Source organism: Salminus brasiliensis, chromosome 23, assembly GCF_030463535.1.
Source record: "Salminus brasiliensis chromosome 23, fSalBra1.hap2, whole genome shotgun sequence".
Taxonomy (NCBI): Eukaryota; Metazoa; Chordata; class Actinopteri; order Characiformes; family Bryconidae; genus Salminus; species Salminus brasiliensis.
The window spans coordinates 9291084-9317272 of NC_132900.1; the positions used below are offsets into that span (position 1 = coordinate 9291084).

A 26189-nucleotide genomic window follows, 5' to 3' on the forward strand; every position below is an offset into this window, starting at 1 on the left:
CAACATAAAAATGTCCAAATGTTTGTACTTTTAAGTTGCATCCTTTTTGCTGACACTGCAATTGCACACACACACACACACACACACACACACACACACACATCTTGTCTAGTCACTGTGAAGAAGTATTGCCAATGTAACACGACCCTCTAGAGCTAATAAACCACGGCCGATTGGCATCATGCCTAAAGCCAGGTGTGGGGTATAAAGTCCCCCCTGTGGAGCAGCATCCAACATCCTGACCTTACTAACACTCTTCAATCCAATCCTCACAGCAATGCTCCAATATCTAGTCAAATGTTGTTGTTTTTTAACACCATGAATGAGCAGGGGTCCCAATACTTTGTCCATATAGTTTATTATGCATCTATGTTCAATGCATTATACGTACATATACATTACAATAAGATATCTATCCAAAACACACATATGTGCATATATGGCCATATACAGGTTTTCGTACTTTCGTAGTATTTTAGCCACATAAACTATGACGATTAGTGTGAAATCTATCTTTATTGAGCACTCCTCACTTCATGTTTCTGTGTATTTGTCTGTGAAATGACAATGAGAAATAAAAGGGGAAAAAGAAACGTAGTTCTAAACATTTATTTATCTTTATATACCTTTCATTACCTCTTAGAAAACCTGCGTGACGTCAGATTACAACTGACCAGACTTATCTACTAAACTGACATGGTTAACGCCATATCCGTGTGAATGGGAGGGCTGCACACTGGGTCTAACCGTCCTAAATATAGATATAATGGACACTAGTACAACAACAATAACGTAGCTATAACAATTGCATAGTGATGTAGCATATTTATAATATTTAAGGACTATCTTATAAAGTAATATATCCTTGTGTTGCGTAATTTACTATAAGATTACGCACCGTTACGCAGTTCTCGCGAGAGGTGTTGTGTACGCGCCCTACAACAAAGTCAGTGCACCATCAATACGCAATTACGAGATTTGGTAATTTTAGGGTAAATATTCTACATAAGGTGGCTTAAAAATATAAACAATGTTTATACACGATGCCAGACTCTTTTATTTACAAAAAAGAAACAACTAAATGGACACTATTAGTGCTTAAGTCATTAAAACGTTATGCTTTACCCCTGCGTGTTACGGTCTCCCCTGCTCCCCTCCCCTCTTGTACACGCATTATAATGAACGTGGTGGTGTTTTCGTATTCCAGTCACACGCTGTAAACAGCAGGCTTTGTCTGGAGATGACTGCACTGCCTTTTCCTGGAAATGTGGGACAGTGGAATCCAGAGTTGCGTTAGGAGAGTGGGAAGGCCAGTTTCTCGGTTTCCTGTTGGGGTTTTTTTCAGCACACAACCCAGCGCCTGAGTTCAGTGGCCACCTCGACTCTCCCCTCTGTAACGGGATCAGCAGGAGAGAGGCCGCAGAGCCAATGAAAAAGTGGGAGTGCCGAACGGAGCGCTCTGATTGGCTGCCGGGACACTGAGCAGACTGAGGGAATAACGCGGAATGGGGATTGGGGTGGGGCTTCCTCAGACGGCCACAATAAACTGCTTCATAGCCGAAGCGCAGGGCTGCTCTCTCCTGCCAATGCCTTTCTGAGTTCAAGCAACGAGGAACTTGGAGTTGGTCACTGCTTCCTTTTTTAAAAGTCCGCCTGACAGCCATGGTTGTGCCAGGGCAGCAGAACACGGAGGAGAAGGTCTTCTATCCTCCAGAAGATCTCCGGGTGGATGCTCATGTGCCTGACTTGAACTCCTACCGTGCTCTGTATAAAAAGTCCATTGAGGAGCCTGAAGGTAAATCAGCTGGGGAGCGAGGAGTAGCGAGGTGACTGATACAGTGCTGGCCTTAGAACCTAGCTGTAGACATGCAGAGGTGGGTTGTGTGTGTCTTGCGTGTTATCATAAGCTCTCCAACAAATCTGTTAATCCACAGAGTTCTGGAGGGATGTGGCTCAGGAGTTCTACTGGAAGGAGCCTCCCTCAGGCCGAATGCTGCAGTACAACTTCGATGTCACTAAGGACAAGGTGCAAATCAAGTTTATGGAAGGAGCCAAGACCAATATGTGCTACAATGTGCTGGACCGCAACGTCCTGGACCGCAACCTAGGCACCAAGGTGGCTTTCCACTGGTGAGCTAACAGGCTTTGCACCACCAACAATAAGGAGGGTTGCAGGAGGCATCCTTTCACTTTTAGGAGGCGTACTATAACATGATGATATATTCGGCTGGAAAATATGCAGCAAGGCCTTCTTTTGGTAATTATGGGGGTCTAATGGACCATCCTGTTGTATTTGGTTTGTATTCTTTTTTTTAAATTAACATGACCGAAGTTAAAGGTAACCTCCTTAAGGGTATATCTAACACCCATGGATGTAAACATAAAACTGGTGGTGTTACTCTGTATTTGGGAATACTCCAGTGGTTTAACAACATATCATACAGTTGTCCACCAAAGACAATCATGTCCCTTTTTCTTAGCAAAGGACAGAAAACCAAACGACTCAAAACACACTTACAATAGAAGCCAATGTGAAGCCAGATGTGGAAGCTTTCTAAGTATGTTCTAAGACAACTTTCAGTACAGGGAAGTATGTGCTGAAACTGACCGCTTGCTCCAGGTGCTGCACACTAGTGGTTCGGATAAAAACCAGTGAAATCATCTTCTTTATTATCTACCATAACTGCTAAAATATGTATCACAACAAATAGTCCAAATTAAACATCTCGGAGTTGAAGGCCAAAAACTGACCCTAGATCAGAACAGAACACAGAAGACGGTTAACTGACCTACTTGTTATTTGATCTAGTTGAAGTATAGCCAGAGAGCACCTTCCCTAGTGAACACAAGGACGTTTAAAAGACATGAACAAGGCAGTGTGTTTGGTTGTATTCAAGGTTTTTAATAGGTCTTTAGGGACATAAAAAACACCATTTTGGTGGACATTTTTGCTGGACTTACAATAAACAATAATGAAACAATAAATATGGTAAAATATTTGTCATTTAAAGTCATGGTGGGTGCTAAGATAACAAAAAAAACAAGTCTGGATGTCCAGAACTTGGCGACACGACTTGTCTTCAATGTTCCTAACCATGTAACTCCTCTGCTGTGTTCTGCCCTCTTCACTGGCTTCCTGTAGCTGCTCCCACATCAGGTTCAAATCCCTGACGCTGGCCTACAAAGCCAAGAATGGACCAGCTCCTTCGTACTTGAAGGCAATGGTCAAACCCTGATTTGTACCAAGAACCATTCAAGCTTCAAGTACGGCTCAACTTGACCCACCATCCTTTAGGATGCACGGCAGACAAGCATCTAGACTTTGACTGTTGGAACGAACTTCCCCTGGGTGTCCAAATGGCAGAGCCACTTCCTGCCTCAAACGTCGACTGAAGACCCGTCTCTATTAAATCAGTACTGATCTTGCACTTATTTAGGCTTACGATTGTACTCATTAGTTTAATATTCAGACAAAGTATAGTGTGTATAGTGCTGTGTATCTAGGTATCCCTACTGACTTTTGTATTTAAGAGCACCTAGTTTGAGGTATCTTTTGGATTCTAACCAATACAAACGAGCTGTTTTTTGAGTACACAGCGAAGCACCTTTGCATTATCGCTAAGCAAAACACGATATTACAAGTCAATGATTTCCTGATGTCCCAGTGAATGGGAGCGTGTAATCAGTGTGAGCCCTTTCAGTAATCCAGTCTAGACAAACTGTGTCTGGCTGACTGGAGAGAGGTGATCTTGGCCAACAGTCCAGTCCAGCCTCTCCTGTTACTGGATGCCACAGAATGCTAATAACGCTTGGGGGTGTGTTAGTAGGTAGTTAAACATTAAGTGACTGCTGCTGCTGCTGCTGCTGCTGCTGAGCACATGGGCACAGACTGGCCCACAGTGCCTGGTGCAGCTTGAGGCTGCGTGGACAAAGCATGGTCCATGGGGGCTATAAATATATCAAGTTCCAGGAAGAAAGATATGTTAAGCTTTGAGGCTCAGCTGTCTTGCGTTATGATGCAACGTGCCAACAATCATACCTGCAAGGTCACTTTACTTGGATATGTGCGGTCTTGCCATCAGGCTCTTTGTTATTGGGACAAACAGGTGCACTGGGCAGAGGAGCAAAAGCCAGGACTTCACGTGCATACAAGCACACGCCAAGATGACATGGCACTTTTGCCATGTAACACACACACACACTTACTGTTAGGATCATAAACAATGTGTTATGCCTGTGCCGCTTATGCCTAGTCCAGTGTGCAGACTGTTTTTGCAGCCAATGTAAACAGTGGAGCTCTGAGCAGGCTGCTGGCCATATTGTAATTTGGCAATTTGGCTGTCCTTTTAGCTTATGCAATAAACACATATTTCTGTCCAAACACACTGCTGACACACGTTCCAAATGTAACACGGACAGGGGAGCCGGGGGACATGCTGTCTTCTCGTGAAAAGAGGACAGGCTATTAAAACAGCTTTGGTAGAAGAATAGGCTGAGGAATGTCACATGCTAAACATCAAGATCAGGCTCAGGATTGTACAGTCCCCCAAACCACATACCTGTGTCCAGTGGAGCAGAATACTGTAATACTGTATTTTTTTTGCTGGGCCACAATGCAAAGGCATTGACACCGGAAGCACTGGACCAAGAAATACAAGTTACAAAGACAGAGACAAAATTTCTGCAAATTTAAAGCTTTATAAAGTGTTTATAAAGAGTCTTATGTAATGATTTCAAGAGTTCTAAAGTAATTAAGAAATGGTTGATCACTATTGTGATATGGGTCACAAGTTCGAATCCCGAGCCATACCGCGTTGCCATCAGCATCCGGAGCCCGAGAGAGCACAGTTAGCTGGGTAAATGGTGCTCTCTTCCCGTCTTATCACTCTTAAAATGATGTTGGCCGACACAGGCATCTGTAAGCTGGTGTGACAAAGCTTGGGACCCAGCACTTTCCTCTGAGTGAGGCTCCTCTCCTAGTGTCGGGAGCATTGCTAATGCTAGGGGGAGCTACGAATGGGTGGGTTAATTGGCACTCCAAAAATTAGGAGAAAAAAAGAAATAATTAGACAAGCCAACAAAAAAAAGAAAACAAAAAGAAGATCAAGAAGAAGACTGCTTGTAGGATTGCTAGAAAGGCCGATCAAAACGCACCACTTGACTGCAAAAGACTGCAAAATTTAGCAGATTCTGAGAACAGCAGAACAGTGCTGGTCCACTGTTCTACTGTGCAGCATCACCTGCACAAATATGACCTTCATTACAGGGTCATCAGAAGAAAACACTATGCTCAAGACTCAGCAATAAATATAGTAAAGAGAAAATACAGGAAATAAGCAGTATCACAGAGCTGGGCTATGTAATCTTGACTGAATACTTAAAGCCATGTTGCTGTATGTACAGTATTTCTTGATGATATGGTATTGTGACTCTTTGTAGGGAGGGGAACTCACCTGATCACCACTTGACCATCACCTATAGCCAGCTTCTGAAGCAGGTGTGCAGATGTGCCAATGCTCTGAAGCAGATGGGTAAGACTCAGTGACCACAGACATCATTTTAAATGATTTCTATAAACATCCATGACCACCAGAGTGGTCAGAGATTGCAATCATTGCTTTGATTACTTCTGCTTAGAATGGCTCGTAATTCAGTGATCGTGTCTTCAGAAAGTGCACTTTTGGAGCATCCCTTTCTCCTTTCCAGGTGTGCAGAAAGGAGACAGAGTGGCCATTTACTTGCCTATGATCCCAGAGCTTGTGTACTCAATGCTGGCCTGTGCCAGAATAGGAGCAGTGCATTCGATTGTGGTAAGCATGCACCAGAATCCCTTTCATCTGCAGCAGCACCTGCAAAGTCAAAAGCACCAAACACCACCATTCAGCTGTGGGTGTCTTTTTTGCTGCTGCAGTACACAGTTTACACAGCCGTGCAACACCGTTCACACAACACTTTGTATTCATGGAGCTTTGCTTAGTATAGACTAACTGAAACTGGTCAGAGGTCAAAAACTTTTCTCGTAAACCGAACAAACAAACTGCTTTGCTGTTTGTTATTTGCTAAGAGTCCCATTAACAGAAGCATGAGTCTAAAACACTTAAGTTACTATGCTAAATCCACTGATTCCTTAACATTTAACACCCATATAACATCCTGTGTAGGGCCTGTATGGGTAGACCAACTGGGTACCAGAAAGTTTTATCCATGGGTTCCATGCTCCACCAGGGTCCTGCCAGGGTCTATGATGGTACCAGGAGGAGTTAAACATGGCCCCATCTGGGTTTTACAGATTAGGGTGGGCTGTAATGATGGGGCCCTTATGGGAAGCCCAACTTGGTCCCAGTAACAACATGTGTACAGATTCTTTTAGAGCCCATGGCCACATGGAACCCACCTAGCCCACATTCCACCCATGTGAGCCCCACATGAGCATGTTGGCTGGGCTGTTTACTGTGAAATTCAGTGGTTTTGATGTAAATGAAGGCAATAGGAGTGGTTTGGCGGGAAATGGTTCATTGTTTAGATCCAATCCAAAATTTACCAGTGAACAGAATCTTCAGCAAACTCAGAATCTTTTATATATGTAATGGATAAAGAGGATTAGGGTTCATATAGTTCAGTATTCAGCTGGGTATCGGAGGATATGGCAGAAATTAGATCCTTGTCTGCTTCTGCCAGGACTGTTTTTGTCTTCATGTGCCTACTCCGGCCATCTAAAGGGCAGTGGAAGTTAAAAATACTACAGGGGTAGTTTCAAGGTGAGTTTTGAAGAAGTATGTGGCTCTATTTTTGGCCTGCCTGAATGTGAGAGTCCTCATTCCTCGTAGGCCATTGTTCTATATTCTGCAGCTTAAAAATCATGCTTTGTTGATTTGCACTGTAATCACTGACCATGTTTAACTGCGACCACTATCGAAGCTCTGACTTATGGCACGTCCCAGGGCATTCCAGGCCGAATACTTGGTCGCAGAGATGAAGGTGTCTGCCAGCATCCTTCAAACCTTTTATAGAGCAACTGTGCTTAGTCACTTCATGCCAGTTCGAGCACATTGTTATTTTAGGCAGCTAGAATAAGATGTAATTAGGTATACAGAGCAGGAGAAACAGTAAAACTATGAGGTTAAACTGAGTTGTGATTTGAAAGTAAAGGAAAAGTTCAGAGAGAATTTAAATGAACAGGATTTACTTACATCATTAACATGAGATGCTGGACTGATGTTGGCCTGCATCTCCCTTTCTAAAATGAAAAAGCTAACTTCAGACACCACACAGGTCATAGCTGATCAGCTGCATCTAAATTCAGTTGAATTCATGTCTGTTCATGTGTTTAAATTCAGTAGACTCGATTTTGCACTGGAGGTGCAAGGCTAATCTAGCTAGCTAACCGGTAATGGAAGTTGATAGGCTCCAGCTAGCACTGCCCGGCCATGCCTAAATCATCACACACTTGCCGCAAACTTTGCAGTCACATTGTCAAATCATCTCAGATAAATTTGTTTAAGCTTTTTCTGAATCTGAATCATACAGATTTCAGTGTTGAAAATAGAATATTATCTCAGCTGTGAACTCTGTCTAACTGCTAACTTTGCGTTTGGTTTAATTTTAAAGGTAACAGTGTATCACACACTGTCAGAAATACATGAGCAATTGTATTAGAGATTAATGATGCTAATTTAAGGCAAAGGTGTGATAATGCAGTTTGTATGATGCTAGAAGTGTGTATGATTTAACCTATAATCAGAGTTGCCTGTTAGCTAGCAGTTAGTCCCCGAACAACGGTGCGTATTGCACGTTTTCGCTCTAGATGGCCAAGATTACAACGTTGTTAGTGATGATTAAATATTGTTTTCAGATTAAATAAAGTTAAGGCCTCTCTGGGGCGGGAGCTTACGCTTTTTTGAATTTCATTCAAGCGATTGGCAAAGACAGAGAGCGGAAATACGCACTACGCGGAAGTAGACGGTATTGGGGGGGAATAACTGCTAGCTATATTGGATGGTGCAAAATGTCATGTCATATATATATATATATATATATGTATATTATATATATATATATATATATATATATATATATATATATATATATATATATATATATATATAATATGAATATACATACTTAATTTCTGCCCAAATTGATATATGGCAAACCAATATACCAAAATAACTGTAGGAATGCCCATTTGAACTGATTTTGCCCTCTCTATCATTGCCCTCTCTATCACTGATTTTCCCTCTATCATTCTGTCCTCTCAGTTTGCAGGGTTCTCTTCGGAGTCACTGGCTGAGAGGATTATGGATGCTCAGTGTACCGTCTTGGTGACAGCAGGTAAGACACACACACATATATACACACACACACACTTGCCAACAGGGATGCTTACATTCTTATCATGGTTTCACATATAGATGACTAACAACAGCACTGCAAGAGATAAAATGCAATAAATGGTTAGAGGCGTGTGCGTGTAGAGGGTTCTGTGGAACAGTGCATAGGTTTGTAGTATTGTCTAAAATGCAGACGCTCCTTTTGTAGCCATATTTGTTCTTTTTTGCTTTGCATGAATATGTTTTTGTATATGTGTCCCCATCTCAGATGGTGTCTACAGAGGCGAGAAACTGATCAAATTGAAGCAGATTTCTGACGAGGCTCTGGACCACTGTCGGGAGAAGTAAGCCTCTGTTTGCATCTTCACAACAATTCAGTGCAACATAAAACCCCAGATTTCCTCACCATTTGTTTGATTGCATTGTTAGGGAAGGATTCATAACTGCTTTTAAAAATACATTTAAATTTAATTTCAATTAGGCCAGAATCACTATTTACACAGTACTGAAATATAGGCAATAAAAACATCCATTTGGAAATGGCATAAGCGTGAGAATTTTATATTGGCCAAAAATCAGCATATTCAGCACCTTCAGATTGAAGCACTGCTCGCGAGCTGTGGCACTTAAGACTAAGGAGACTAAGGTTGCCATGCCCAATGCCAGTCCTCAGCTACAGGGGTATAAAGCCCCCCAGAATTGGGTTGTAGAGCAGTGGAATTGTGTTCACTGGAGTGATGGGGCTCCACTCAGTACCTTTGGTTTGAGCTGGAGTGGTGTTTGTTGCATTATCTGATGCAATCAGATCCTCACAGCAAAGTTTGAACATCTTGTGTACAGCCTTCCCAGATGATGAGTAGATAGAGTAAAACTACAGCGATTGCATAGCAGCACAGTGGGAGAACTGTTTTTTCACTCCCCCCACACTAATATTTTCCTGCTGGGGATTGAACTAATGACCTTCTGGTCCCCAGTTCACTTTTTTAACCTTAATCCATGGATGTTCTAAGAAGGGACAAACTCCCCATTATCACCTCTTCTAGACATATAGCATGGTTTGAAAGAATCTCTAGACCAGCCTCTTGTTTGCCCTGAGGAACCTGCCCTGACAAGCCCATGTCCAGTCAGTCCATTAGCCCTTCACCGTGGCACTGGCTGGCCTTATCAAGCCTTATCAGCTCCATTCAGCCACTTAGCTCTGTATCTGCTGATGCTGGGTTGCCTAGCAACAGCCCTGCACAGCTTGGAAACTGTCACCATGGCGATGCATGTAATGGAACATACGTGCACGGAAGAAGGCAAACAAGAGAGCATGTGTTGAAACCAGAGGCATTGGCTTTCCTGTGGGAAACAAGGAACTGCACTTGCTTCTCAAGCACACACTCTCACACACACACACACACACACACACACACACACACACACACACACACAGCTCTTATCATTAGTCATAGTAGTCATCATATCATAGTAAAGGACTCTCTGGAGCAGATAAACATGAACCTATTGCCTATACCATGCCTAATGCCAGGAGTGGGATAGAGGGGAATAAATCATTGAGCTGTGGAGCAGTGAAACTGTGTTCTCTAAAATGATGGTTGGTGCACTATTCAATACTTTTGGGATGAGTTGGGGAGTTAGGGAGTAGGTGGGGTGGTGATTATCCAACTTCCTGACGCTACTAACGCTCTTGGTGCTGAATGCTATCAAATCCTCACAGCAATGCTCCAAAATAATACTAATAGAAAGCCACATTTACTACAGCAAAGGCGGGATAATCTCTTTCTCAGTACCACTGAGTTGGGAAGAAACATCGAGGAGTAGGTGTCCCAATACTTCTGTCCCTACAATGTATTTCAAATATAATAATGCATCATGATATTGCCCATAAAATGGCTATTCCCTTGAGGTTTGTAGTTCATCAAACGGCCCATATCCCACAATTTGCTTGCATTTGTTTGTTTATATGGTGTTGTGTACCAAAAACACTCATAAGTCATTTTTACAACCATTTTCTAACACTACATTTACATTTAAAGCATTGAGCAGACACTCTTATCCAGAGTGACTTCAGAAAAATACCCTTAGCTAGTTTATAGAGGCTAGAATCCAAAAAGTACCTCTAATCTTTTAGACTCAGTCAGTATGGAGACCACAATACTCAATACTACAATTAGCCTAAGTACTCTAAGAAGAGATGGGTCCTCAGTCTGCGTTTGAAGACAGCAAGCTACTCTGTCTTCTGTGCATTTTACTGTGTACTTGAGCCATACTTGAAGCTTGAAGGGCTTTTGAGTTAACATCTATTAATCCATTCGAATTAAACAAGATGTTTAATTTGATAAGTTCACAAATCCTTTACAGGAAAAAAACATATTGTTTAATATATTATATGTATATTAAATACTTTTGTACATGGCTTTTATAATCACAACTTATATAATCACAAGCTACATGAAATTTGACCAGGATCGCCCAGACATTAGCATATGACTGTAGATAAATGACCTCTGTTCGAACTGGCTGTTCTGTACAATTCAAAAAACAGCCCGGCCAAGAGCACTCCTTATGACTTCAGCCTGATTGGGCGGGGTTAGACTGCTGTAGGCTGAAGAAGCGGATATGTGTATCTGCACAGATTTTTGTGAACTCACAACATTCTGTGAATGACTTTTGTCATTTGACTTTTGTCTTCTAGTTTTCAGATATGGACTTTAAACCGTTCAGTGTTTATTTTCTACAGCAGAAGTCGGCAACAGGGGCCAGAGTCCAGCACAGTTTGCTGATTTCCCTGCTCTCACAGGTCTACTAAACCTGGCAATTAACAAGTTTCACATTTCTGGAAATGTGGTTTACAATATTGTTTACACTTCCCTTAGGTGTAAAAACAGAAGAGAGAAAAATGAGAAATTATTGTGATATTGAATTTTAGAGGAAGCAGCCGGGACCAGCTCCTGCAATGCAGAATACGTTTCTAAGCTCAATGCATTACCTCAGGGTCTCTGTCTCTGTCTCTTTCTCTCTCTCTCTCTCTCTCTCTCTCTCTCTCTCTCTCTCTCAGAGGCTCATTGACAGTCCAGAAGTGTCTGGTGGTGAAGCACCATGCTTTCAGGATACATGGCAATGATACCTGCAATAAGCTACAGGTTAGTCTTAACATTTAAGCCTATTTTGCCTTGTAGAATTTGCAGAGTTAAGCAGCTCATACCTTTGGTTTCATCTAAACACATACAATATCTGATGTGCTTCTTAAATCTGGTTTGTGTTTAGATTGTGAGCAAATCTGATCTGTATGGTCCGACTGTATGCTCTTGGCAAAACAGGCTTTATGTAGTAGTGTAGTAGATCATAGTACTAAAAAAAAAACATCCTTTGACTGCGATGCTATATAACTAGAATTATTACATTTCTAATGGTCTATTCATCAACAAAGATTTAAACAGTGTACATAGCAGCTATAGGGTTCAAATGATTAGAACATTAGAAACGTTCATGCATTTTATTTCGACAGCAGATATATATATATATATATATATATATATATATATATATATATATATATACACATACATACATAAACAGTATATACATATATTTGTGCCTTGTTGGAATGTCCAATGATCTCTTAGGATTTCTTGATACTTAATTGAATCCATCTTGTCCTGCAAACCCTGCAGGTTCCAGAGCCACAGGAAGCAAATCAGAGCATCACCAAGCCACCGCCATTCTTCACTGTAGGCAGGGTCTTCTTATCAGCATATGATTCATTCTTGTCCTGAAACGACATAACAAAACAGACACTTTTCAGACCTATGGATGAGTGTGGAATGTCTGAAAGTCTGAAGCATATGCTAAAAAAAGAGCACCCTGCCTATTGTGAATCATGACAGTGGCTCAGTGATGCTCTGTGGCTACTTTGCTTCCTTTTTCACACTAGTCTTGTTTTAAAAATGCCCAGGTTAAGTAATGCGATGTGTATTTTTCTCTTGCTTGTATGGGTGTATGCATGCTTGTGCGTGTTACAGACACGATGGAACGCAGAGTGTGATGTGTGGTGGGATGAAGCTGTAGACAGTGAGTCAGACGAGTGTGATCCTGAGTGGATGGACGCTGAGGACCCGCTCTTCATCCTCTACACCAGTGGCTCCACTGGCAAACCCAAGGCAAGAGCTTTCGCTGCTTACCTATGACATGAGAGATTCATCAGGAATAGCTGCAGATGGCAGGGTTATATGACTATTTATTGTGAAAAGTCAATCACAAGGAACATGAACTTGAAATCCACATACATATAAAAGAATTAACAGCATAAAGCAAGCCTGTGAAAACTGAACGCTCTGCATAAGTTGCCACGACAGCGGCCCGATCAAAACTAAACAACGTTTATGGACCATTCCTTAACAAACACCACATGCTAACAGTGTAGCATGGGGGTTGCAGCATCATGCTGAGGGAATGCTTTACAGTGCAGTGGGCACTGTGGGATCTTGTTAAAACTTAGGGATGTTTCGCCCTAATCTTTGGAGACACCACGCATTTTCAGCCAGGCAAAGCAAAGCAATGAGTGGTTGAGTAATAAAAATGTGGCCAAGCCACAGTCCAGATCTCGAGCCAATAAAGAATATGTGGCACTGTTGGAAAACACGCCCCACAAGTGACATCTAACAACCTAAACAGCCCGGGGTAAATGCGTCTGAAGAAATGGGTCGCGATCACTCATGAACAGTAAGCAAAGCTGGTAGCATCCCCATATGGTCTTAAAGCTGTTATTGCAGCTTGCTACAAAGTACCAGTCTAGTGGGGGTCGAATACTTGGAAGCAGTGTGTTCTTAACATTTTGTACACGGCCCTTGTCCTAAATGTTGGGGTCACATATATCAAAAATCTAAATATACCCACCACCATGTTTAACAACAGAGAAAAAAAACTCTAAATAATATTTTGTTCAGCTTGAAATTTATTTACTTAAAGTTGAACCCAGGTGAACCCAACATACATATATATATATATATAATACAGAGTGATTTACAATCCAATACATTTCCAAAGCACTGTATATAATCAATAGGAAGATCTATTTCAGATCAGTGGTTCTATAATGATAATCAATAATGGAAATGTTAAACATTGAAGAATGAGGTTTTAATTAACATTTACATTAACATTTAGAGTATCTATAATACAGCTTACTGTTTGATATCTGCTTTGTATAGGATTTCATTTTATTCAACACATGTGTAACACAGTTACTCAGTTCTCTGTAATTATCCCTGACCTAGTCACTTCAAGGACATATGCTTAGCTTTTTCCTAGAAGCTCCGTGATTTGAATTTACGAGCTGCGTAATTCAGAGACAGACGAGTCATTTTTACTCCACGCCCTCCAACCTCTGATTGTCTTATTGTTGGTCTCCCTATTGTCCTCTGTGTGCTCACAGGGAGTGCTGCACACCATTGCAGGCTACCTGCTCTACACCTCCCTCACATTCAAATATGTCTTTGATCATCACCATGACGACATCTACTGGTGCACCGCAGACATCGGCTGGATCACAGGACACTCCTACATCACATACGGACCTTTAGCCAATGGGGCTACCAGTGTGCTTGTGAGTCTAGTGCTTTGTCCAGTTCAGTTCTATCTGGATGTGTATAATGTGCTGCAAGTAAGCACATGCTATTTATTCTATCAGCCAAGACGTCCCTGCTGGAAAATCCAGCTCAAGGCTAGCTGGTTGAATAGCTGAGCTTCCAGGTAAAACCTTACACTGGTAAGCCAACTGGTCAGCTAGCGCAGCTCTTCATTAGTGTGCTGTATTTTTTCATATGAGTGAGTCAGATGGACCAGAAGGTCAATCAACATTGATCGAGCATGTTGTCAAGCTAGTCATACTGGTGGATCATTGTGGTCTGGCTGGTCATGTTGGTCAACAGGCATAATAATGATACCAATCATACTGGTTGACTAGATGGTCAGCTTGATCATGCTGGTAGACCAGATAAACCGGTAAACTCAAATGAAAACCCTAGCTTGAAGCCACTCCTCCCTAATTTTGTCCTATAAATGACATCTCTACCTTGTCCATGTGTCTATGACAAGTCTGCACAACCCTCCACCACCCTGTAACCTTTTCTTTAACCCTGTCACCTATCATTTCTGCCTCCACACATCAGAGAGTGGACTTGGCTTCTTACCACAAAGCAAAAGCAACCTGAACTCCAGCCAAAATTCTCCCTCCTCTCTCACAGTCTTCTCCCAAATCATGATCCAATCTAGCAAACGCATACTTAAAAGCCTGCCAGGTTCTGCACAACTGTGCCTTTCATGACAGAACGACCTTCAGTCCCAAGGACAGAACTGAAGCCCAACATACAGTAACTACAGTGTTGAAAATCAAGCTCATCTTGGAAACAGTTGGCTAGTTTGTGGTTTGTAGAGAAAGTACGCTAGCTAGAAAAATAGCTAATCCAAATTAGAGTAAATTTTAAAGCAATGTTCTGTAAGGGTAAAACAGTTGAATGACACATACTCCACCAATTATTGCAGTGAAAACTGTTGGCAATAAAAGAATAACAGGCAAAACTGTGCACAAAACTCAGGCTAAGAGAAGAGTTGATGCTGATTTAGACACATGACACACTCTTGTACATTTTTATAGATAGCAGTATGGCATACATTTTTCAGAACCACACAGGAAAGACTTGTTCAGTTTATTTCACTTTTCAAAATGGTTTCAGGCAAGTGTGGGATGCTTAAGGCATGCAGTGTCCACAGTGCTAATTTCAGAGGTAAAAGCGTACGTTATTAGCTACATTACCCTCTTTTACCACCAGTGTGAAAGAAGGCAGGATTTAGGTACCGAACACATCCTGGCTGATCTTGGCCTGAAAACTTGATTTTTTATTGAATCCAATGAACTTTAAACAAGTGAATTAAGACCAATTGTATGTATGTATGTATTTGTGTATGTGGCAGTTTGAAGGCATTCCAATCCACCCTCACGTGGGCAGGTTCTGGGAGATTATAGAGAAGTACAGTGTGTCCAAATTCTACACAGCACCCACTGCCATCAGACTGCTCATGAAGTACGGCAGAGAGCCTCTAAACAAGTGAGTTACAGCGTACGGTGCACACACTCCTGCTTATTGTCACTGTCGCATAAAGACCTTGTATAACTTTACAGAAGAAGGAAAGATTTTATTCCAGATTGTTTTGGAGCATCTCTATTGGTCTATTTATCATAACATTTTGATATAATAACAAAAATGGAAATTTCTCATAATAGAGATGTGTGGGTGTTAAAAACAAACCTTCTCTTGGTGTAGAGATTCTTTAGATTTAAAGGATCCTCACACTCATACATCTCTATTACAAAAAAATACAAAAAACCATGCATCACCATTCTATTGGTCCATTCTAGATATAAAAGGCTTGATTGGCAGTGCATCGGTATCAGACGATTTTTCAACCCAAACACACGGTCGGTGAACGGCCGATATTTCTTGCTGATCCTGAGAGCCAGTGTTGCACCAGTTCAGAGAAACCTGCAGTCGCTCAGGGCAGAACTTTATCAATAAACAGATGCTGTGTTAAGCCTTACGAAAATTCCTAACCATTCATAAATTATTCATATTTCCATTCATATTTCAACCAGTGGCCGGTCTCCTCATTTATATTGTCTCTGGATGCATCACCAAGTTTGCCTGGAAAGGTTAATGTAGCATTCAGCTCTGTTGGTGTTGCCGATCATCGATGGCGATCAGCCCCATAGACACCGGTCAGTTCATCTCTAGTCTAGCAGCTGCTGCATCCAAATGATGCAGAAAAGTACAAATCAGACAAAACAAATATCCCCATATGTAGAAGACCAGGCAAAATAAGCCACACTTACAGCAGCCTTTACTTTCTGTCACAAAGCTGCCGTTCCAGTGAAAACAGTCCACACTTCTTTTTAGACTTCAATGAATGCCCTTGAAACAGGCAGCTTTTGAAAGTGATGTAAAGTGACTGAAATGTGTTTAGAGTGGTGCGATTCTATACATTTAGTCCGTGATTGTGTTTTCACTTGGGCTGCATATAACGAAAACCCATTTAAAAGAACCTTTGCCAGCTCTGAATCCCACGATGCAAACCGCGTAGTGTGTCTCAGTTATGCAACACCTTTCTTGTTGAAATGGCAGTCATTTCTGTTAAGGTACTGTATCCTTGGCTCTTACAAATAGCAGAGTTGTGTCAACACGATTCTCTGATTGAGGTGCTGTTAGAAGGCTTAAGTCATTAGGTCCACATGCGCAACTCTGCTGTAGGTCTGTCAATGAACCGAACGGCCTGACAGGGTTCATCAGGTTCGTTCACAAGCTCTTCTCTGCCACATCACTGGTTGGAGTTGTTGCTGTCACTGCCCTCTACTGGAGACAAAGTCCAACCCAAGTGGAGAACATTTTAGATGAAATGAATGGATCAGTGAGACGGGGCTCCTTACAGTGTTTTTCACAGCAGTTTTCTTCTCATTTGTTTCTTTTTCTGAACTGTTCACCAGTTTCTCAGCAAATCCTAAACCCTCTTTCTCAGGTATGACCTGTCCAGTTTGCGGGTGCTGGGTACTGTGGGAGAGCCCATAAACCCAGAGGCCTGGTTGTGGTACCATGACGCCGTGGGGCAGGGCAGGTGCCCCGTTGTCGACACTTTTTGGCAGACTGAAACGGTAAAGCCCACATTACAAATTACAAGTTGCTAAATTATATTATATTATATTACTGCTCTCTCCCCTCATCACTCTTAAAGCAATGGTGGCTGGCACTGCCGTTTGTTGGCTGGTGTGGTGGAGCTGGGGACCCGGACCTTTCCTCCAATTTTCAAAAGAGGCTTCATTTGTATCGGAGGAAACGTTTTAAGTCCTTACCGACCTAGTGTCGGGAGCATTGCTAGTGCAAGGGGAAGCTACGGGTGAGCGGGTTAACTGGCAGTACCAAATTGGGAGGAAAAGGGTCAAATTCAAATATTACAAATAACAGCTATAATAAATATCTATTTAATATATAATAATATATTTAATTAATTAACTGAAACCACTGAGATCAAAATTACATCAGAAAAATCACAATCACACTGCACAGGCTTCTAATTACAAAACCAATGACAACCACAATCTCCATTAGTGCTTGAGACAGATGGGATTTGACCTCCAGCTTTAATGTCTGACTAATAAACGTCTTGTGTTTTGTGTGTAGGGAGGTCATGTTCTGACTCCTCTGCCCGGTGCCACACCGTTAAAGCCAGGCTCTGCAGTAAGTGGGTTTAACCAGGCCATATTCTGTCACCTGTTTAAAAGCAGTGCATAAATAAATCAATAAAGTGAAGCACCGCTATACTGTAGTAGTTTTATTAGATGAGTAGAGATAAAGTGAAGGTCATTTTACCGCTGCCATTGCATCTATAATGTGTTTTTTTCAGACGTTGCCTTTTTTCGGAGTGCTGCCCACCATCCTAAATGAGCATGGAGAAGAGCTGGAGGGAGAGGCAGAGGGCTACCTGGTGAGAAACAAAGAGCTTACACTGTTAGTGAGAATGGTCCTTGTACTCCTGATCCGCTGATCTGAGACCAGTTTTGCGTTTTTTTTTTTTTTTGGCTTCATGTAAAAATATAATGGTGGTTTATTTATTATATTTAAATATATAATAATATATTTAAATTCAAATAAAATGAAAAGCTAATAATGAATATATATATGTAAGTATAATTATACTCAAAATAAACTTTTTTTTTTTTTTTGACGTATGTTATAATTATCTAATAAAATGTAACATATATACAATATGTAGTAACATATTTATATAGTCAGTACATTTAATTCCAGGTTTTCCAGAGGCCCTGGCCAGGCATCATGCGGGGTGTGTATGGAAATCAGGAGCGTTTTGAGAACACCTACTTCAGAAAGTTCCCAGGGTTTTATGTAACAGGAGATGGTAAGTGTTCAAACCCACCATCACGCTGCAAGGTCAGAAATATGTACTTCAATCTTTAATTCAACACCACCACTAAAATTCCTAGTGTACAGCATACTGCAGCATGACCTTATGGTCCTGGATCATGTTGCTCGGATCTTTGGCACAGTGCTGCAGCAGGAAGGTGGTGTTTGTATTAGTGCTGATGTGGTCTGTGCTCTGTCCTTGTGTCCTCAGGGTGCAGGAGGGATAAGGATGGCTACTACTGGATCACAGGCAGGATAGACGATATGCTCAACGTCTCTGGTACGGCCTGGGGGAGTTTAATACTAATGCTGCCCCCTAGTGGCACCACCTGATATGCATGCAGACACAGACAGATGCATTTAACATGCACACACTTGTAAATTGATACACATGTATGCATTGAAGCGGTATAAAAAGAAATGTATGAAGTTGAAAACATTTACAGTAAGGATTTTATTATTAAGAAATCGTAAAATATAGTATATCAATCAATCAGCTAAAATTGGAATGGTTACCCAAAACAGCTGCTCCACCATTTAGCTATGCAGATATATTTTTATGCTTTTAAAGACTAAATTATTTAATTTCTAATGTTACATGTGTCATATAATGCTGTAATATCTAATATTCATTTATAGTTAATAAAACATTGTCCGGGTAAATGGCTTTTAACAGTTTAGTGAGGTGCTCCCGACTTTTGAGCTGTACTATTTGAAAAATATTATTATGATTAATGGTGAGTTACGTTCCCATTCCTGTCGCAGGTCACCTGTTGAGCACAGCAGAGGTGGAGGCAGCGTTATCAGAACACTCAGCTGTCGCTGAGGCAGCGGTGGTCAGCCGCCCCCACTCCGTGAAGGGGGAATGTCTCTACTGCTTCGTCACCCTGAAAGACTGCAGAGAGTTCAATCATACACTCATGGATGAGCTGAAGAGGAAAGGTCAGGGCTTATTCAGGACAGAAGCTGGTGTGATTTCTGGCTCACAGGACCAGAACCTTTTATTTACATTTGTGTGTGTTTTGTGCTGTTCGTCAGTGAGAGAGAAGATTGGTCCGATAGCCACGCCAGACTTCATCCAGAACGCACCAGGCCTGCCCAAAACCCGCTCAGGTCTGAACCTCTGCTTAATCTGGCTTTCTTCTGCTTCTGCTTCTTGTCATCTCCCTAAAGGCTCAGATACAGGATTCTTAATATTATTTTAGCAGTTTTTAGAAAATTTCATGAATCACAGAGCATTATATGCATTTTGTTAAAGACATCTATGTTGTGCATCTACTCACTGGCCACTTTATTTGAAACACCTACTTTGTGCTTCCACTAACTAGCCACTTTATTAGACTCACTCCCTCAAGTCAAAATGAGACTTTTTGGTTACGTTTTTGGCTACGTTCAGGTAAAATGGCCCCAATCCAAAGTTTTTTAGGCTGTTCTGATCTTTTTAATGTAACTTTTTAGACATTCGTCGGAACAGTTCACACTCCTAAACTGACACACGTGTGAAAGAGCAGTGCTTCACATGAGGTTTTGGTTTCATTTTTAGCATCACAGTAGCCATCAAGGAGTTCCAGTGGCAGACAGCTAGGCTTTTCACAGGGACTGCATTTGAGCTCACTGTAAAAAGGGAACATTATTCATATAAAATTTACATTTAAGGCATTCAGCAGACGCTCTTTTTCAGAGCGACTTACAAAAGTGCTTTGTTTTTTACCCAAGAAAAACCTCAGCTAGTTTGAATAGGCTAAAAATTCAAAGATACCTCTAAGTTTAGACACTACTAAAGACAAGTCAGTAAGGAGACCACTCTGCTATTTGCCCCAATTATTTTCGGAAGAGAAGGGTCTTTAGTCTGCGTTTAAAGACAGCGAGCGACTCTGCCGTTCGGACACCCAGGGGAAGTTTGTTCCACCACTTTGGTGCCAGGACAGAAAAAAGCCTGGACGCCCACTTTCGATTTCTTTAAACCTAGTTTTTATTCAACTTTGACACTGCAGCAGCACCCTCCTGTGGACGTGTTCAGCTATTTCTTTAGAAATGTCTTCAAACTTGGAAAGGTTGTACTTTCTAATAAATTTAGTTTGAACAGAGACACCATCCCAAGTATTTATGAGATCTTCTCCTCAGGAAACGTTGCTTTGGATTGATGTAAAAATTCTGATCTGGCTAACCCTAACCCTAAACCCTAAACCCTAACCCTAACCCTAACCCTAACCTAACCCTAACCCCTAAACCCTAACCCTAACCCTAACCCCTAACCCTAACCCTCAGACCAAGTCTCATTGCATCAGATTTTCGTACCGCATATGAAAGTGGCCCAAATCGGAACCAAGATTCAGTGCGTTTTTGCTGTTTACACTGCCACACAGATAACACACGTCACGTGATAAAAAAAGGTCAGATTCTGGCCGGCTGTGTGAACGCCCGGGAAAGCCTGCGAGTGTATTTCTGATCCCAACTGTTATTTAAGGCAGTACTAGAGTCATACTCTCGTGGCATCTGGAGTACATTCATTAACATTGCCTTCTCTCCCCCTGCAGGTAAGATCATGCGGCGTGTCCTGAGGCAGATCGCCCGGAACGAGAAGGACCTGGGTGACCTGTCCACTCTGGCTGACCCCAATATCGTGGAGGTGCTCTTGAGCCAAAGATGTGAGGCGGCAGCATGAGAGCTTTCTCCCGTCTGCTCCTCTTCAACCCCCCTGCCAGCTGTTTCTTGGAGCAGCTTTAACTGCTTCGGGCCCACATTGACTCAGCTGATCCCAGATCCCAGAGTTAGAAGGCACACTCTTTCTCCTTACTTTTGACACAAGGACGACAATAAGGGGACAGACTGGTGCAGATTATGACCCATGTGGGGAAATCTCAGCTTAATTTACGCACAATGTACTCGGTCCTGAAACTGTAGAGGCATGTCCCACCACAGTGAGCTTCCCATGGTCAGTCATGTTCAGGTTCTGGCAGTTCTGACATTCTTACTAATTAGGTGGCAGTGATGCATTTTGGTAATACCAGATTTCTATTTGTCATTTCTGTTGAATCCAAGTGAAAAGGAAATTGACGCAATCTAGGGGCCAACATACAAACAGTTACAGCTTTGTGATCAGTGATACAGTGTTTGGTTCATGCATTTAAAGGAGCATTATATAGTCTAGAGTAAAGAAACTCCACCTCTTGCAGTTGTGAGGAGGTGAATACAACAACGCTGGAACTATTCCCTTCATATCTGTACCTCCATTCCTAACCATTAACAAGAAGCCCAAAAACGCCCCCAAAACTTTTTAACAATCATGCTCCCCAACATACACATACTTACCCAATAATACTTCCCAATGCCACATTTTGCTTACTAATAGCGAAATTATAAACCTATCAACCCTTACAATTCAGTACATAATGATTAGCTACTGTGAGAACAGTCAAGTTTTTTCAAGAGTATTTACTGTCCAATATTTCTTTGTAATGGGCTCCTATTAGTTTATCAGTCACCACCTGTGTTAGCTTTAAAGCTCATTTACAGCTCATTTTTGCTCAGTGTTAAATATGGATACGGATTTGGATAGAGCATTCTGTCCGTACTCTGCATTTATTTGGTCGGTATTTGTGGGGGTAGCCACAAATAGAACACGCCTACTAAAACATGGATACAACAAAGAAGAAACTTATGGTGGAACCTTTTTACACCTTTGCAGCCGTTTACACACCGCTGCCTCTCGTCTCTTTTTTTTTTGTATAGTAAGCACATTATCACAACCTCCTCCACCCACGCCATGTGTGTTGTCATATACTGAACTGAACTGCCCTCTAGTGGATGTACTGCTTAACATCCATGCCAACAATGTATGGGAGTATGTGGGCAGTGAGGATTACATCATTTGAGTATATTCATTGCTGAAAACGTTCGATGCATTCTACAGATTAACAGTGTGGACAGACCTGTCCAGGAGGAACGTTGCTAATAAGCTGTATCCAGCTTCGTTCCCTTTGTATGGAATAATTCTTTCCACTTTGGACAGGCAATTTGGAAGGAGCGTGTCATGAAGTTTTTGTGCAGCACAGTTTTCTTTTTCCCACAGCGATGAGTGGTGCCTACCGGATTCCACGAGTCTCATACAGTGACTGACATTAGATCAGTGTAAACACGGGCAAGGAGCCAATCCGGGGGCTATTTTTCAAATGGCTTTTCTCGGGCACCTAATACACATGTGCTGATGCCATTGCTAAAATAAGTATTAAGTTAATAAGAAAAGGGAATGAAACTTGACTAATGCTCCTTTAATATAATCCAGTTATTGGTCATATCACACAAACTGCATCTGCCAACATTTTAACAAACACTAAAGGTTCTAATGAATCCGGCCCTTGGTTTAAAGTGGCATTCACTGTTTGACTTCAGCCTGTTTTTCGTATAATGAAGGTTTCATTGATTGTGTTAAACTGAGCTTTCATAATAAAGCTTGCACTTTAGATCATTATTAACTCGGCCTCAGTAGATTTCTTTAGTGAATGTGGTTTGTTGAGGAAATTAAGATTAAGAAATTGCTTTTCCACCAAACCTTTATGTTATGTACAACACAAAACCTTAAATACGTTCAAGGATTTACTAATAAAAGCCCTGGTTGTTTAATAAGTAATCAAATGCAGAGATTTTCCCCTTATAAAAATAGGATCTACCGCATATATGCTGCGCAGATTCACTGATCTTCAGTTAACCAAGTATTTGTAAGGGTGTATGTTTTACAGCTCATGAGATCTGCCTTCTTGGTTTTAAATGACAACTTAAAATATGAAAGGCACAATAATGTCTGGCTGCAAAGTACATAATGTAATATAGTACCAACATTTAGTCATTTAACAACTGAAATGCTGATATATTCTACAAACATTTAGCATCATTTTTGGTTTCAACCCAAACCAACATTCAAGGCTGTATCTGAAACACTCAGGCAGTATTTGAAGACAGGAAGGTACCAGGTCATGTCCTAATTAAATGTTTGTATAAAATGTGGGCTGCTATGGTACCTTCATCTTTCCCATTTATAAAGGCAGCATAGATGCACCTCTTTCACCGCTTTACATATCCCATGATCCTTGCATCAAATCTAATTGATTTGTACAGTGCTTTTTTTTTTTTTTTTTAACAACTGCCGTTGTTACAAAGCAGCTTTACAGAAATCCAGTAATAGGAAAAGAGATCAACAAGACATATATAAGACAATATAACGAAGTGAGCAAGCCAAAAGCGACAATGGCAGGGGTTAAACTAAGCTGGACAAAGAAACTTGTGGGAGGAACCAAGACTCACGGGGTGGGCATCCTCTTCTGGTCTGAACTACTTATAAAAATATGCAACATGGCAGAAGCAAGCAGCAATCTGTACAAATGTAAGTTGTTTTATGTCACCAGCTTACAGACAGTAGTTGCCTGTATTCTGGCAACGTCACTAGGTACTGCTGTCTTCGAACTGCGTCTCGGTATGCAGTACGGCTACACTAAGGTACTGACTTATGAGACAGCATAGGCAGCAAGGCATTGAGGCAGCGGCCTTCTGTTTGGGACACAGCCCAACACTGATTAAAACACCAAAATATTAATGTCACATTTCAATGTTACATCAACGTCAAAATCATTTTCAAAAAATAAAAGAAGACGTCACTTCGATGTTGCATGCGCACTGGGAAGAATCTCCTCACCATAAATGCATGCCCTCAATTACCAATCTTAACTTTCCCCCTTCCTCTCACAATTACTCAGTCAATCTGAGAATTAAAAGCAGGCATTAGTGCACTGCTGAGTGATTTTTTTGTGAGGAGCATCTGTACACTATGCATCTATGCAATTTTACAGTTCGCCCTTTTTTGGGCTAAAATGATTTCTATTAAGCCTTTATATATTTTCTCAGTTTTAAACTGCTTTTTGCTATCTGTGCCTGTGCAGATGATGATGCGTGAAGCTGATTTTCTTGATATTCCCTTGTAAACATTAGAGAGGAATATTACATAACTATTTAGTTATGACATAACTAAAATTTCTAAAGCTCCTTCTCCTCAGCCCTATATACACCCTCCACCCTCACCTCTGTGACTAGCAACTTCGCACCCATCTCCACTCTGTCTCCTCACTTTTCTCCATGGCCCACCTCAGCTACGGGGAGTCGTCCTAGGGCGTGGTCCATGCTGGTATATTCAGGTCTCAGTTCTGCAGTCTGTAATGGTATAGCATTGTAACATTAACACTCTTAGTTACTAAATGGCAATGTGCTTATAGGACTTCAACCAAGCAAAGACACAGTCCAGATACACTGTAGGATTATCACATCACCTGTGGCTCAAGGGGTGTGCTTACAATGGCAATGTGACAAAAATGAAGGAAATTTAAGCAGCACTGTGTTGGACAACCATACTGTACTAGTAGACATTGCACTCTGTGCATATGTACAGCGATCAGTCATAACCTTAAAACCACCTGCCTAATATTGAGTAGGTCCCCTTGTGCTGCCACAACAGATCTGACCCTTCAAGAAATGGACTCCTGTGAGGTCCTGACCATTGAGGAACAGGGTGAAAGGAGGCTAACAAAGTATGGACTACAGTCTGTGTAGCGCTCCTCTATGGTCAGTGGCGTTGATATAACGTACAATGAGTGCAGAAACAAGGAGGTGATGTTGTGCATGAAAGCTCATGACTAGCTAATACAGCTAGCACGTTACATGGGTCAGGACTTTCGTTCAGTGTTTTTGTGCTGCTATGAAACGCATATGAATGATTTAGGCAATACTCCACTGTACTTCAAATACTGTAGGCCTACTTTTATAGCATCACAGGCTCCTAATAAACATTAAATCCTTGTTACGCCACTGGGAGTGAAAACCCATCAACGTCAGCATAAAATAATCTTCCGCATTCCTGCTGAGGACATTTAGAGAGCCCAAACGTTATCAAATCCAATTCCCTTACTTATACTTATTCAATTTGCGAAGACGGTCACAGATTGAGACGGGATTAAGCTTTAAGCGATGGCGTGTGCGTTTGTAAATCTGTACATTTAAATGGAGCTGGTTTTGAGAGACTAATTGAAATGATGGTGAAGAGCTTATATTTACATGTAAAGTAAGACTGAGCTATTCCATTAATTGGGTTAAGTTGAAGTTCCATCCAGTCCATTTTGCTTAAATGGGAAGTCCCGGTCACTTTGTTAGATTAAAAAAAAAAACAAAGGCCCTGGCAACAAGATAAGCCCGGGGACTCGTTCACGTAAATGAGATCAGCTAATTGCATTGCATTGGCTTAGAAGTCAACCGGGGAATCCAGCAAGAGTCTTGAATAAGAGCGCTGATGGTAAGATATGATGATGTATTAGTGAGTGGACTGCTACTCCCATTCTCTGAATAAAACAGTACAGAAGGGAACGCTCGTCTGAAGACCACAGACAGTTTTACGACAGAACACAAAAAGGAAATGACAAGAGAAGACTATTTATTTCACTCTCCAGAGCACGAAGCTGATATACTAGGACAAATACCCAACATCAGCGATTATGTGTCATGTAGCCGACGACAGAATTACAGCTGAAACAATTTGTGGTTATTTCTTTTTCTGGCTGAAGATAAAAATTTACACACATACTGGAAACTGTGTACGATGATGAGTATTTTACAGAAGCTTTGATATTCTACTCACAGAAAGAGAGAGCAAGAAAGAGAGTTCGGAGTTATTTATAGCCTAATAGACTCACTGGCCACTTTATCAGAAACCACTTTTCTGGTGTGCACCCAGCTGACCAGCAACGTCAACAGCTGTTGCTTCCTGCTTTGAATGTAGGTTGCAACATTGGGTGACCAAAAATTAATATTATGATGTTAAGTAACCAAAATCCAGTGTCTCCCAAAAGCC

General features: G+C 41.4%; 1 protein-coding gene across 1 annotated transcript; it reads left to right on the forward strand.

Annotated features, from left to right (window-relative positions):
• The first annotated feature begins 1546 nt into the window (after positions 1-1546).
• On the forward strand, positions 1547-22734 carry acss2l (acyl-CoA synthetase short chain family member 2 like). The gene is made up of 18 exons (XM_072668593.1): positions 1547-1795; positions 1935-2130; positions 5440-5531; positions 5707-5810; positions 8259-8331; positions 8599-8674; positions 11392-11476; positions 12356-12493; positions 13768-13938; positions 15306-15439; positions 16902-17034; positions 17561-17617; positions 17784-17864; positions 18188-18296; positions 18513-18581; positions 19067-19243; positions 19340-19414; positions 20839-22734. The coding sequence occupies exons 1-18, from the start codon at positions 1663-1665 to the stop codon at positions 20964-20966; spliced, it is 2031 nt and encodes a 676-aa protein (XP_072524694.1). The 5' UTR covers positions 1547-1662; the 3' UTR covers positions 20967-22734.
• The last annotated feature ends 3455 nt before the right edge of the window (positions 22735-26189 follow it).

Coding starts and splice junctions, on each gene's coding strand:
- acss2l (XM_072668593.1), top strand. CDS start 1,663: ATGGTTGTGCCAGGGCAGCAGAACACGGAGGAGAAGGTCTTCTATCCT. Junction 5,811..8,258: donor GAGCAGTGCATTCGATTGTG/GTAAGCATGCAC, acceptor CTGTCCTCTCAG/TTTGCAGGGTTCTCTTCGGA. Junction 18,582..19,066: donor CGATATGCTCAACGTCTCTG/GTACGGCCTGGG, acceptor TTCCTGTCGCAG/GTCACCTGTTGAGCACAGCA.